Consider the following 15,866-nt stretch of genomic DNA (forward strand, 5'->3'; position numbering starts at 1 on the left):
ATGGTCTACAGAAGGATCTGCTACACCATGGAGGAGACAGCCGAGGAGCCACCAGTCTTCCATGTATTGTCATTTATCTGAATTGCCACCATATAATTTTACATGTCATGTGGTTTTGCCCAGGCAAAATTAGTTAAATATTGATCCAAACCCAATACTGGATCAGTATTAGAGAGGAGCATATGGATTTGGGCAACCATGATCCAGCCCGGTACTCTTTGGCCAGGGACAGGAACTACACAAACATCTTGAGTTTCTGGGTTCTCCAGCACGGTATTTGATTTGCCGGTTTGGCGAGACGTCATCTTTGAGGCGCACTTGTGATGTCTCGGCACCCTGGCAAATCTTAAGCCAAGCCTGGGATCCTGGAAGGTAAATAAGTTCACGCAGTTCCTGTCCAAGGCCGAAGAGCACCGACCTGGACCGTAGACCAAAGCGATCCCACTCATCCTCTAATCAGCATCATAATTTTGGGACTTCAGGCAAACCCTGAGGTTTCGTCAGCTCTCCATGATTAAAGGTTAATATTTTGAGAAATGTGATCTCCTACAGCAACTGGAAACATCTGCCTTTCATCTGCTCAGGTTTCTCTCTAATAATATAAAAGAGTTAGACAATGGGAAAAATATTTTAATTGCTCAGGATCTTCATGCAAAAAAAAAAACAAAAAAAAAACCAAACCTTGTGATGTCCTCTCTGTAGAGTCCATGATTTTGTTACTGATCACCTCTCTGGAGTCTGGTTTCGTTTCTCTTCACCTATTGGCAAAGAAATACCAACATTGTCCACGGAGTCCTGTCCCAAGTTGTCTCAATCACTTGGGCTTGAGGGGCCACATGAGTAGAGATGAGCGAATTTGTTCAGATTTGGTTCCGAATACGATCGGAATCGAATATTGTTTTTGCAATATTTGTCGAACATCATTAGAGTCAATGGGAGAAGAAATTAACAAATATGTTCAGAACCGATCATAAGACAAACATTCGGCACAAAAAAAATGTTCGAATATGGCCCGAATGTGTCAAAATCAGATTCAGGGACAAATTCGCTCATCTCTAGTAACGAGCAGGACGTGGTTTCGATGAGGGACAGGTCATGCCAAACTCTTAGCTCATCTGGTTTGTGACATTGTGCAACTTTCAAAGGAATCCATTATGAGATTTCATCCACCTGACCACCATCCATGAGCTGAACGAGAACCTGGAAGGCCCTTACTCTACTCCGTAGGCCTTTACGCCAGTGGAAAGCACCAACCTTGACCACGTGTCATAGTGATGTGTTTTCTTCTTGATTTTACAGTGGGATCTACCTTTGTACTGGGAATTAGCGAGCCCATAAATGATAAATGTTGCCCGAACCCCTTATTTCTACAAGATCTGCCAATTGTTCAGTGTGTTGTGGTCACTGGCATCTCCCTCAATGACAGATGTTGGGGTAAACAAGAATCAGGCATTTTCAGTCCAAGTTAAGTGTACTTGTGTGAAGCTAGGTCATTGGGTAGCCATCTTAATAGTGTAACCACCAAAGAGACATGTCATAAGCTTAGTTTGGTGGAAGTCTGGGCAATGAGACCCTTACCAACTGCTAAATCGAATGGGAACCTTGGCTTACTGAAAAGGTCTTTGGAGTCCATCTTTAGAATCAGGAGAGCAGCACTCTTTTCCTTCTTTAATTTAGTGATTAGAGGGGGTCTTAGCATCTGGACCACAACTGATCAAAACTTCTGACAAATCACTATGAAAAGATTCAATTACAAAGGGACGAAAAGTCCAGATACACCCACTGTGACCACAAGTGACGTTCCCTTCATCTAAATCAGTATGGCTGAGTTGCAGAACTGGGCCCAGGAGGGTCGTGGTATCCTGTGGATCATACATTATTACCCTATCCAGGTGCAGCTGTGCTGGAATATGCCGCACTGACCACTAAGACCACTTCTCCTCCTATATGGCACAAGCTCCGGACAGTGTACGAGAAGGTAAAGGAGGACGAGATTAGAGGATATATCTTACAGCGGTGATCGTTTATGGGTCCTGGTGTGAAGCCTACAAAGCTTTTCCCATAAATGTCTGAACACTTAAATGGTAAAAAGAAAATAAAAAACTTCTCAAACCACAATTTCTGGATTTGGCCTAACGACCCTGACTTAACGATGGCTTCGGTTGTGGCTCTAGCTCATGTTTTCATCTCCTAAAAGGATAGCGAAGTCTCAGCCACCGAATATTTCCAATAGAAAGACAGATGCGGGAAGATACCAAGAATGCACAGAGCGTCCAAACCGCACGCACAAAACTCATTTAGCAAAAAAAAAAAAAAAAAGAGAAACCACTTTACCTTGGCCTCTTCACAAGAACGATAACAATCTGGAACGCGTTACCCACGTCTCCAGAATTTTACTATAGTACCTCTAAAATAATAAATCCCACAGTAAGCAACCGCCATGTACTACAGCAACAATGCCCTGCGCCTGGTGCATTCATACAGCGCTGACATCTAAGAGATCTGACAAGCGAACATTTCCAAAAGAAAGTGAACCCTGGAAAGTAAGCAAACATTTACTGTATCAAATGCCTTGTGACTTCACATTGTCCTAGGGAAAAGTCAATCAATGAGAGGAGAAGAGCAAAGGGTGAAAAGAGAAGCTGCAGTCAGTCTCTGTACAGCGAACGAACGGGAGAGGAGGGAAAGTCGTCACTGGAAGCCATGCGCCAGATAATGATCACCATGTGCCAGTTATTTGAGGAGGGGCACAAACTTTTTTTTTTCCTATTTCAGCAACTAAATTTGCTTTCCTGATCACATGAATGTAATGGAGGCAGCATTAACTGTATCTATATCATTTCCAGGGAGAGAAAAGGAGGCAGTACTATCTGTACCTGTATCATTTCCAGGGAGAGACAGGGAGGCAGTACTATCTGTACCTGTATCATTTCCAGGGAGACAGGGAGGCAGTACTATCTGTACCTGTATCATTTCCAGGGAGAGACAGGGAGGCAGTGCTATCTGTACCTGTATCATTTCCAGGGAGAGACAGGGAGGCAGTGCTATCTGTACCTGTATCATTTCCAGGGAGAGACAGGGAGGCAGTGCTATCTGTACCTGTATCATTTCCAGGGAGAGACAGGGAGGCAGTGCTATCTGTACCTGTATCATTTCCAGGGAGAGACAGGGAGGCAGTGCTATCTATACCTGTATCATTTCCAGGGAGAGACAGGGAGGCAGTACTATCTGTACCTGTATCATTTCCAGGGAGAGACAGGGAGGCAGTACTATCTGTACCTGTATCATTTCCAGGGAGAGACAGGGAGGCAGTACTATCTGTACCTGTATCATTTCCAGGGAGACAGGGAGGCAGTACTATCTGTACCTGTATCATTTCCAGGGAGAGACAGGGAGGCAGTGCTATCTGTACCTGTATCATTTCCAGGGAGAGACAGGGAGGCAGTGCTATCTATACCTGTATCATTTCCAGGGAGAGACAGGGAGGCAGTACTATCTGTACCTGTATCATTTCCAGAGAGAGACAGGGAGGCAGTACTACCTGTACCTATATCATTTCCAGAGAGAGACAGGGAAGCAATGCTATCTGTACCTATATCATTTCCAGAGAGAGACAGGGAGGCAGTACTATCTGTACCTGTATCATTTCGAGGGAGAGACAGGGAGGCAGTACTATCTGTACCTGTATCATTTCGAGGGAGAGACAGGGAGGCAGTACTATCTGTACCTGTATCATTTCCAGGGAGAGACAGGGAGGCAGTGCTATCTATACCTGTATCATTTCCAGGGAGAGACAGGGAGGCAGTACTATCTGTACCTGTATCATTGACAGGGAGGCAGTACTATCTGTACCTATATAATTTGCAGAGAGAGACAGGGAGGCAGTGCTATCTATACCTGTATCATTTCCAGGGAGAGACAGGGAGGCAGTACTATCTGTACCTGTATCATTTCCAGGGAGAGACAGGGAGGCAGTGCTATCTATACCTGTATCATTTCCAGGGAGAGACAGGGAGGCAGTACTATCTGTACCTGTATCATTTCCAGGGAGAGACAGGGAGGCAGTACTATCTGTACCATAGAATCATAGAATCGTAGAGTTGGAAGGGACCTCCTGGGCCATCTGGTCCAACCCCCTGCTCAAAGCAGGATTCGCTAAATCATCCCAGTCAGATGTCTGTCCAGCCTCTGTTTGAAGACTTCCATTGAAGGAGAACTCACCACTTCTCGTGGCAGCCTGTTCCACTCATTGATCACTCTAACTGTCAAAAAGTTTTTTCTAATATCTAATCTGTGTCTCCTCCCATTCAGCTTCATCCCATTGCTTCTAGTCTTTCCTTGCGCAAATGAGAATAAAGTTGATCCTTCTACAATGTGACAGCCCTTTAGATATTTGTAGACAGCTATTAAGTCTCCTCTCAGTCTTCTCTTTTGCAAATTAAACATTCCCAAATCCTGCAACCTTTCCTCATAAGACAGGGTTTGCAGACCGGTCACCATTCTGGTCGCTCTTTTCTGAACTTGCTCCAGTTTGTTGATGTCTTTTTTAAAATGTGGTGCCCAAAACTGGACACAATATTCCAGATGAGGTCTGACCAAAGAGGAGTAGAGGGAAATAATGACTTCACGTGATCTAGACTGTATGCTTCTGTTAATACATCCTAGAATTGCATTTGCCTTTTTTGCTGCTGCATCACACTGTTGACTCATATTCAGTCTGTGATCTATTAGTATACCCAAGTCTTTTTCACATGTGCTGTCACTTAGCCCTATTCCTCCCATTCTATATATGCTTTTTCCATTTTTATTGCCCAGATGTAGTACTTTGCATTTCTCCCTGTTAAAAACCATTCTGTTAGTTGCTGCCCACTTCTCCAGTTTATTTAAATCTTTTTGAATCCTCTCTCTCTCTTCTCTAGTATTAGCTATCCCTCCTAGCTTTGTGTCATCAGCAAATTTAATCAGTTTACCCTCAATTCCTTCATCTAAATCGTTGATAAAGATGTTGAACAATACAGGGCCCAGGACAGGGCCCTGTGGTACCCCACTTGAGACATTCTTCCAACTGGATGTGCAGCCATTTACGACCACTCTTTGGGTCCGATCACTAAGCCAGTTATGAATCCACCTAACAGTTGCCTTGTCCATTCCATACTTAGTCATTTTTTCAATAAGGATTGTATGAGATACTTTGTCAAATGCTTTGCTGAAGTCAAGATATACTATATCTACAGCATTTCCTTGATCCACCCAATCAGTGATACCGTCATAGAAGGAAATTAAGTTAGTCTGACATGACTTATTAGTTACAAACCCATGCTGACTCCGGTTAATCACTTCATTCTTATCCAGGTATTGACATACATGTTGTTTAATAATTTGTTCAAAGATCTTTCCTGGTATAGAAGTCAGACTCACCGGCCTATAGTTGCCTGGGTCCACCTTCTTCCCCTTTTTGAAGATAGGAACAACATTTGCTCTTCTCCAGTCTTCTGGCACTTCTCCTGTTCTCCAAGAATTTTCAAAGATTATAGAGAGGGGTTCAAAAATTTCTTCTACCTGTATCATTTCCAGGGAGAGACAGGGAGGCAGTACTATCTGTACCTATATAATTTGCAGGGAGAGACAGGGAGGCAGTACTATCTGTACCTGTATCATTTCCAGGGAGAGACAGGGAGGCAGTGCTATCTATACCTGTATCATTTCCAGGGAGAGACAGGGAGGCAGTACTATCTGTACCTGTATCATTTCCAGGGAGAGACAGGGAGGCAGTGCTATCTATAAGTGTATCATTTCCAGGGAGAGACAGGGAGGCAGTGCTATCTATAAGTGTATCATTTCCAGGGAGAGACAGGGAGGCAGTGCTATCTGTACCTATATCATTTCCAGGGAGAGACAGGGAGGCAGTACTATCTGTACCTATATCATTTCCAGGGAGAGACAGGGAGGCAGTACTATCTGTACCTATATAATTTGCAGGGAGAGACAGGGAGGCAGTGCTATCTATACCTGTATCATTTCCAGGGAGAGACAGGGAGGCAGTACTATCTGTACCTGTATCATTTCCAGGGAGAGACAGGGAGGCAGTACTATCTGTACCTACAGTTGTGGCCAAAAGTATTGACACCCCTGCAATTTTGTCAGATAATACTCAGTTTCTTCCTGAAAATTATTGCAAACACAAATTCTTTGTTATTATTATCTTCATTTAATTTGTCTTAAATGAAAAAACACAAAAAGAATTGTCCTAAAGCCAAATTGGATATAATTCCAGACCAAACATAAAAAAGAGGGTGGACAAAAGTATTGGCACTGTTCAAAAAATCATGTGATGCTTCTCTAATTTGTGTAGTTAACAGCACCTGTAACTTACCTGTGGCACCTAACAGGTGTTAGCAATAACTAAATCACACTTGCAGCCAGTTGACATGGATTAAAGTTGTTTTGCATTTTGCTTCATTCTCTTTTGTGTTTTTTCATTTAAGACAAATTAAATGAAGATAATAATACCAAAGAATTTGTGATTGCAATCATTTTCAGGAAGAAACTGAGTATTGTCTGACAAAATTGCAGGGGTGTCAATACTTTTGGCCACAACTGTATATCATTTCCAGGGAGAGACAGGGAGGCAGTACTATCTGTGCCTATATAATTTCCAGGGAGAGACAGGGAGGCAGTACTATCTGTGCCTATATCATTTCCAGGGAGAGACAGGGAGGCAGTACTATCTGTGCCTGTATCATTTCCAGGGAGAGACAGGGAGGCAGTACTATCTGTGCCTATATCATTTCCAGGGAGAGACAAGGAGGCAGTACTATCTGTAGCTGTATCACATGGAGCCCATCTTCAGTCTCTCCCATGAGTGCTTCTGCTCCTTCATGTTAATGTTTAGCGCTAGTCTTGGCACTTGGCAAAACTTAGTCTCTATGAGATGTGAAAAGGTTTTTTAGGTCACGCACTTGTACACTTTAAGTGTCGGCAGCCATCCCCCGACACGCTGGTCTTTGTAGTCCAAGGAATTTTTCAGCCCCATCTCTAGTAAATGAGGGGGAACTATTTTTATCGGATCCCGATCTCCCTCCCCCTTGGAATCAAGTTAAACACAAAAACACAGTGTATCTTCAGAGCTAGCGAAAGGTCACCTTAAAGGCACAGTACGCACAGTTGTGGGCTGTGTGACCTTTTACAGTGACATCATGTATATGGCATTCACAGGGCCTCGCGCTGATTATGTATATTCTCTCCAGGCCTGATGATTAGAACAAGAGCTACTAACAATTTGTCAGTCTGGCATCATATACATGAGCTTCGCTACAGGTCCATCCCTTCTGGAGCCGATCTGCTTTATGCTCTATTTACTAATAGAAGCTCTTTGTAGCCGTCGTTACATTGAAAGTAGGAAACATCTCTACAGTCATACGACGCTGCAGTCCTGAAAGAAGCGCCGACCACGCTGCGGAACGTCGGGGGGAATACGCCAAGGTCTGATCGCTGCGGGTCCCACGAACCAAGAGCAGCACACCCGGCCCTTGCCATTCATTTGTATGGCACTTCTGAAAAATTGCTGACCCAAAACATTACTATACAAATGAAAGGAGTGACCTCATCTCCATCCCTGGCTGAGCTCAGCGGCGTCCTGTTCTGGAGATACACAACATTTACAGAAAATCCATCCCCAGCTATGCGGCCAACTTCAGAGCGGCGCAAACAAGCTCTATAGCAAAGAGCTTGTCAGCACGGCGCTCCTTGCCTAGGTGACCGGCCATCGCTGAAATACTGAGGAGGTGGCGGTAACCTGGTCAACGAGCAGTAAACTAAGAAAACACCCTCCCTACATTCTTGAGAACAGAAACTGTTTTTAAGAACAAAGTTGGTCATTTTGACAAGAACTTTGACATTTTAACCATTTGTGAGATTGCTATAAACACCTTTAATGTTAAGGGACCCTTACGATAGTTCATGGTCATAGACTTAATGGTAAAATCTAAAAAGCAGTCTCCAGAGATGGGAAGTGTGACCCTCATATTGAACATTAAAGCATGGCTTGTAACCTGGGAATGGAGAAAAAAAAAAAAAGAGTGAGCGCTTAACCTGACCCCTGTTGCTTTAGGACCTCCTGCTGTAAACAGGTAATTCAAGTAGGTTATCAGCTGGAGAACAGCCATGAAGACTGGGCTCAGTGTATACAGCAGCAAATATATCACCTGTGGAATTACTGCAGACTTTGTTGCCGGATTCCAGTTATGAATATTGTTCTTGTGAATTGCGTATTTCCTACAATTATGGGACGTCGTGACGAGGTAGTGAACACATCACATTCCCTTACATCACGGGGCGGCCTGCACATCAGTTACAAATTAATATTGGACAGATGACGGTACATATGCCATGTTTCCCCATCTATGGAGAGCTAAAATAATGATAGCAAATATGGCAATATCTCCCGCCTGGGACATCCAAATGGGCAGATATCCCCAAAATTGGGGATCTCATGATTTTTTGGGACATGTAGGGATTCACTCTCAGGTAGGCATAAGGTGGTATTCACACAGGGAATGCAGTTTTTTTTTAAGTTTTCCACAGGTTGCACAGCACCAAAATAAACTCATCAACATAAAACCTGGCCTTGTCCAAGCGATAAGTAAACAGAACAGATCCTGGCTACTCATACACGGCTGAGCTAGCCCCGGCTCGGTCACACAAAACAGCTATTGTCCTTAGCAACCACTGATCCATGAGGTGCTCCGCACACGGTCAGTGCAGACTCTTCTCGGAGAAGGATTCTTGCCTCTGCTACATCCAGCAGACTGACTGACTCTCCACTCACTCCAATCAGAGAGACCCCGGCTGGCTGGTCCCACCAACAGCACTGCCACACAATGAAGCTACTTCCTGCTTCTTAGAGAAACCAGGCAGGCACTTCTAATCAAACACTGCAGAGCTGGGATTTAACCCTGTCCTTCCCAGCTACGCTGCAGACCATAGCCACATTACACTGACCAGCCCCAACTGAGGTCAACATGTGAGCATGAATTTCCTCTGATAAATACAGACTTTAATTATAATCATCGTCAGTCCTGGAAGACACAGTAGGCTGTAGTTATGTACCGTTTCCAAAGTAGTTCTTCCCTCCACCATTTCCGTGATACAGGTTTAGTACGTGTAAAATGTAATACCTCTGTTCCGCTTGCTCTGTAAACTGCACCCATGAAGCCATATGCTACCTGTAATGGGTGTACAATCGGCCTGTATAAACAATTGATGGTGGCAGCTAGTTTTTCGTGGGTTATAGCGTACTGTACGTTTACTGTGGGATGCCTAATATTCGGCTTAGTAGCAAAAACAGTGGCAGCCTAGTCCATCACTAATCAGTCAGTTGCATAATTGTCCTGACGATTGAAGGCAGCATAGTGTGGTTTTTGACAACTTGGTAACAGTGGGGGGATACCTGTGTAATCCCCCAGTTGGTCCCTGACACACTGGTGGCAGCGATGTGATACCTGTGTGATCCTCCGGCAGTTCACCTGACAGTCATCAATATCAGATTTGTGGGATTCTGACTTCTGGCACCTTCACCGATCAGCTGATGCAAAGGGATGCAGTGAATGTACAGCGCGGTGCTGGTAAACCAAGAAGGGGGCGCTGCACTCGCCTCGAAGCCACCGACATCACAGGTGTCATCTTCACCACAATCCCTGTGTAACCAGCCCACAGATACATCAGGCCTGTGCCATCCTCCCTCATGACGGTGTCGGTAAAATTTGTATTATATTTGTTTTTGAAATCTCTCTTGCTAAATGGATTTCACACCAACTCCCTTAATAATATTATTAACTGCTAAGTGTGATAATAGCATCAGAACTGGAGGCGTCTCATCGTGTGGTTGTGATTATTCACAGCGATGGAGCGGCCCGACATGTCATGTCTCGCCTGCAGCTACAATTATCACAGAAAAACACAAGTTTCCAAGCCAGAAGATTCACATGTCCTAGAATATGGCGCTGGAAAGATCAGCACCACTGCAGGGGGGGATGGAGATGGGAGATAGCATAATAACATTTAATTGTATAAGAAGTTATAGAAGGGGGATAGGACCTACACTATTTACAAGGAGACCGGGAGGCAGTACTATCTGTCTCTACACTATTTACAAGGAGAGAGACCGGGAGGCAGTACTATCTGTCTCTACACTATTTACAAGGAGAGAGACCGGGAGGCAGTACTATCTGTCTCTACACTATTTACAAGGAGAGAGACCGGGAGGCAGTACTATCTGTCTCTACACTATTTACAAGGAGAGAGACCGGGAGGCAGTACTATCTGTCTCTACACTATTTACAAGGAGAGAGACCGGGAGGCAGTACTATCTGTCTCTACACTATTTACAAGGAGAGAGACCGGGAGGCAGTACTATCTGTCTCTACACTATTTACAAGGAGAGAGACCGGGAGGCAGTACTATCTGTCTCTACACTATTTACAAGGAGAGAGACCGGGAGGCAGTACTATCTGTCTCTACACTATTTACAAGGAGAGAGACCGGGAGGCAGTACTATCTGTCTCTACACTATTTACAAGGAGAGAGACCGGGAGGCAGTACTATCTGTCTCTACACTATTTACAAGGAGAGAGACCGGGAGGCAGTACTATCTGTCTCTACACTATTTACAAGGAGAGAGACCGGGAGGCAGTACTATCTGTCTCTACACTATTTACAAGGAGAGAGACCGGGAGGCAGTACTATCTGTCTCTACACTATTTACAAGGAGAGAGACCGGGAGGCAGTACTCTCTGTATCTACACTATTTACAAGGAGAGAGACCGGGAGGCAGTACTCTCTGTATCTACACTATTTACAAGGAGAGACCGGGAGGCAGTACTCTCTGTATCTACACTATTTACAAGGAGAGACCGGGAGGCAGTACTCTCTGTATCTACACTATTTACAAGGAGAGACCGGGAGGCAGTACTCTCTGTATCTACACTATTTACAAGGAGAGACCGGGAGGCAGTACTATCTGTGCCAACACTATTTACAAGGAGAGACCGGGAGGCAGTACTATCTGTGCCAACACTATTTACAAGGAGAGACCGGGAGGCAGTACTATCTGTGCCAACACAATTTACAAGGAGAGACCGGGAGGCAGTACTATCTGTGCCAACACAATTTACAAGGAGAGACCGGGAGGCAGTACTATCTGTGCCAACACAATTTACAAGGAGAGACCGAGAGGCAGTACTATCTGTGTCTACACTATTTACAAGGAGAGACCGGGAGGCAGTACTCTCTGTATCTACACTATTTACAAGGAGAGACCGGGAGGCAGTACTCTCTGTATCTACACTATTTACAAGGAGAGACCGGGAGGCAGTACTATCTGTGTCTACACTATTTACAAGGAGAGACCGGGAGGCAGTACTATCTGTCTCTACACTATTTACAAGGAGAGACCGGGAGGCAGTACTATCTGTGCCAACACTATTTACAAGGAGAGACCGGGAGGCAGTACTATCTGTGCCAACACTATTTACAAGGAGAGACCGGGAGGCAGTACTATCTGTGCCAACACTATTTACAAGGAGAGACCGGGAGGCAGAACTATCTGTGCCAACACTATTTACAAGGAGAGACCGGGAGGCAGTACTATCTGTGCCAACACTATTTACAAGGAGAGACCGGGAGGCAGTACTATCTGTGCCAACACTATTTACAAGGAGAGACCGGGAGGCAGTACTATCTGTGTCTACACTATTTACAAGGAGAGACCGGGAGGCAGTACTCTCTGTATCTACACTATTTACAAGGAGAGACCGGGAGGCAGTACTCTCTGTATCTACACTATTTACAAGGAGAGACCGGGAGGCAGTACTCTCTGTATCTACACTATTTACAAGGAGAGACCGGGAGGCAGTACTCTCTGTATCTACACTATTTACAAGGAGAGACCGGGAGGCAGTACTATCTGTGCCAACACTATTTACAAGGAGAGACCGGGAGGCAGTACTATCTGTGCCAACACTATTTACAAGGAGAGACCGGGAGGCAGTACTATCTGTGCCAACACTATTTACAAGGAGAGACCGGGAGGCAGTACTATCTGTGCCAACACAATTTACAAGGAGAGACCGGGAGGCAGTACTATCTGTGCCAACACAATTTACAAGGAGAGACCGGGAGGCAGTACTATCTGTGCCAACACAATTTACAAGGAGAGACCGAGAGGCAGTACTATCTGTGTCTACACTATTTACAAGGAGAGACCGGGAGGCAGTACTATCTGTGTCTACACTATTTACAAGGAGAGACCGGGAGGCAGTACTATCTGTGTCTACACTATTTACAAGGAGAGACCGGGAGGCAGTACTATCTGTGTCTACACTATTTACAAGGAGAGACCGGGAGGCAGTACTATCTGTGTCTACACTATTTACAAGGAGAGACCGGGAGGCAGTACTCTCTGTATCTACACTATTTACAAGGAGAGACCGGGAGGCAGTACTCTCTGTATCTACACTATTTACAAGGAGAGACCGGGAGGCAGTACTCTCTGTATCTACACTATTTACAAGGAGAGACCGGGAGGCAGTACTCTCTGTATCTACACTATTTACAAGGAGAGACCGGGAGGCAGTACTCTCTGTATCTACACTATTTACAAGGAGAGACCGGGAGGCAGTACTCTCTGTATCTACACTATTTACAAGGAGAGACCGGGAGGCAGTACTCTCTGTATCTACACTATTTACAAGGAGAGACCGGGAGGCAGTACTCTCTGTATCTACATTATTTACAAGGAGAGACCGGGAGGCAGTACCATCTGTATCTACACTATTTACAAGGAGAGACCGGGAGGCAGTACCATCTGTATCTACACTATTTACAAGGAGAGACAGGGAGGCAGTACTATGTGTATCTACACTATTTACAAGGAGAGACAGGGAGGCAGTACCATCTGTATCTACACTATTTACAAGGAGAGACCGGGAGGCAGTACCATCTGTATCTACACTATTTACAAGGAGAGACAGGGAGGCAGTACCATCTGTATCTACACTATTTACAAGGAGAGACAGGGAGGCAGTACCATCTGTATCTACACTATTTACAAGGAGAGACAGGGAGGCAGTACTCTCTGTATCTACACTATTTACAAGGAGAGACCGGGAGGCAGTACACTCTGTATCTACACTATTTACAAGGAGAGACCGGGAGGCAGTACCATCTGTATCTACACTATTTACAAGGAGAGACCGGGAGGCAGTACCATCTGTATCTACACTATTTACAAGGAGAGACAGGGAGGCAGTACTATGTGTATCTACACTATTTACAAGGAGAGACAGGGAGGCAGTACCATCTGTATCTACACTATTTACAAGGAGAGACCGGGAGGCAGTACCATCTGTATCTACACTATTTACAAGGAGAGACCGGGAGGCAGTACCATCTGTATCTACACTATTTACAAGGAGAGACCGGGAGGCAGTACTCTCTGTATCTACACTATTTACAAGGAGAGACCGGGAGGCAGTACCATCTGTATCTACACTATTTACAAGGAGAGACCGGGAGGCAGTACCATCTGTATCTACACTATTTACAAGGAGAGACCGGGAGGCAGTACCATCTGTATCTACACTATTTACAAGGAGAGACCGGGAGGCAGTACTCTCTGTATCTACACTATTTACAAGGAGAGACCGGGAGGCAGTACTATGTGTATCTACACTATTTACAAGGAGAGACAGGGAGGCAGTACTATCTGTATCTACACTATTTACAAGGAGAGACCGGGAGGCAGTACCATCTGTATCTACACTATTTACAAGGAGAGACCGGGAGGCAGTACTATGTGTATCTACACTATTTACAAGGAGAGACAGGGAGGCAGTACTATCTGTATCTACACTATTTACAAGGAGAGACCGGGAGGCAGTACCATCTGTATCTACACTATTTACAAGGAGAGACCGGGAGGCAGTACTATGTGTATCTACACTATTTACAAGGAGAGACAGGGAGGCAGTACTATCTGTATCTACACTATTAACAAGTAGAGACCGGGAGGCAGTACTATCTGTGCCAACATCATTTACAGAGAGACATGGGGAGACTGAACTGTTTGTACGTAATTTGCACACAGAGACCTGGAAGCCGTACAATCTGCTCCTATATAATTATAGAAACAGGGCAGCAGCGCTACGTGTGTATCATATTTACAGAGAGTGAGGCAGTATTATCTATACCTACATCCTCTACAGGAAGATACAGGGAGGCAGTACTATCTGTGCCCACAAAATGTACAAGGAAAAAGCAGGTAGCCAACTCTATATCTACGCGCATGATTTGACATGGCGAGGCACGGAAGCAGTGCTGGCTGGGTTCATATAATTTTTAGAGAAAGACAAATGAGGCAGCACGTGCCTACGGAGGGCAGGCAGGGGGCACTGTCCGCGCCTACGGAAGGCAGGCAGGGGGCACCGTCCGCGCCTACGGAAGGCAGGCAGGGGGCACCGTCCGCGCCTACGGAAGGCAGGCAGGGGGCACCGTCCGCGCCTACGGAAGGCAGGCAGGGGGCACCGTCCGCGCCTACGGAAGGCAGGCAGGGGGCACCGTCCGCGCCTACGGAGGGCAGGCAGGGGGCACCGTCCGCGCCTATGGAAGGCAGGCAGGGGGCACCGTCCGCGCCTACGGAGGGCAGGCAGGGGGCACCGTCCGCGCCTACGGAAGGCAGGCAGGGGGCACCGTCCGCGCCTACGGAAGGCAGGCAGAGGGCACCGTCCGCGCCTACGGAAGGCAGGCAGGGGGCACCGTCCGCGCCTACGGAGGGCAGGCAGGGGGCACCGTCCGCGCCTACGGAGGGCAGGCAGGGGGCACCGTCCGCGCCTACGGAGGGCAGGCAGGGGGCACCGTCCGCGCCTACGGAGGGCAGGCAGGGGGCACCGTCCGCGCCTACGGAGGGCAGGCAGGGGGCACCGTCCGCGCCTACGGAGGGCAGGCAGGGGGCACCGTCCGCGCCTACGGAAGGCAGGCAGGCGGCACCGTCCGCGCCTACGGAGGGCAGGCAGGCGGCACTGTCCGCGCCTACGGAAGGCAGGCAGGCGGCACCGTCCGCGCCTACGGAAGGCAGGCGGCACCGTCCGCGCCTACGGAAGGCAGGCGGCACCGTCCGCGCCTACGGAGGGCAGGCAGGGGGCACTGTCCGCGCCTACGGAAGGCAGGCGGCACCGTCCGCGCCTACGGAGGGCAGGCAGGCGGCACTGTCTGTGCATTGGACCATACACAGTTGCAGCCTGGGTTCCATCTGTAATTGTCCGCCAATAATCACCGCCGTATACAGACACATATTACACGGCACACTCAGGTGTAACGCCGCCCCGGAGCTATTAGCAGGTTGCACATGCCCGCCGCGCCGGGTGCCGCACAGAGAACCGCTCACCCAGATACTCCGGCCCAGGCTGGGACAGACGCTCCGGGCTCATTCTGATCCTTTCGGCTCCTGAATGGACTAATGGAAGGACCCGTCAGTGACGTCACTGATGTACGGCGCAGGCTCCGGGCCGGCGAATGGGCCGCGTCGCCTGTAACCATAGTAACTGTCGGATCCAGTGCTGCGCCTGCGTTTTCCGGGCGGAAACTGTCTTCCTGCAGTTACGTTCCTACGCACTGACGTTCCGGCAGTATGGCGCCAGCACTGGACGTGTCAGTGTATAAAACTGCAATACTGAGGAGAAATGCGGAGAGTAAGACGGGAGGGGCTGCACGAAACATCAGGAAGGGGAAATAGCAGCAGAATTATCATTTATCAACGACATGTGCAGTAGATTCTGATGACATAAAGTGGCGATGGTGTGGATAGTGGCGGT

At 46.9% G+C, this 15,866-nt stretch overlaps 1 protein-coding gene across 2 annotated transcripts in view; it reads right to left on the reverse strand.

Annotated features, from left to right (window-relative positions):
- CSTPP1 (centriolar satellite-associated tubulin polyglutamylase complex regulator 1) overlaps window positions 1-15,589 on the reverse strand; it is a 152,858-nt gene extending 137,269 nt beyond the window's left edge. Inside the window, exon 1 of one of the 2 annotated variants that reach the window (XM_073541632.1) lies at window positions 15,440-15,589. In XM_073541632.1, coding sequence (XP_073397733.1) covers window positions 15,440-15,482 — 43 coding nt within the window. In that variant the 5' untranslated portion in view covers window positions 15,483-15,589. The remainder of the gene's footprint in view (window positions 1-15,439) is intronic. The other variant, XM_073541633.1, reaches the window with a different exon arrangement.
- Window positions 15,590-15,866: the final 277 nt, after the last annotated feature.

This window comes from Dendrobates tinctorius, unplaced genomic scaffold, assembly GCF_039654945.1.
Source record: "Dendrobates tinctorius isolate UK_male_01 unplaced genomic scaffold, ASM3965494v1 ptg000124l, whole genome shotgun sequence".
Classification (NCBI taxonomy): domain Eukaryota; kingdom Metazoa; phylum Chordata; class Amphibia; order Anura; family Dendrobatidae; genus Dendrobates; species Dendrobates tinctorius.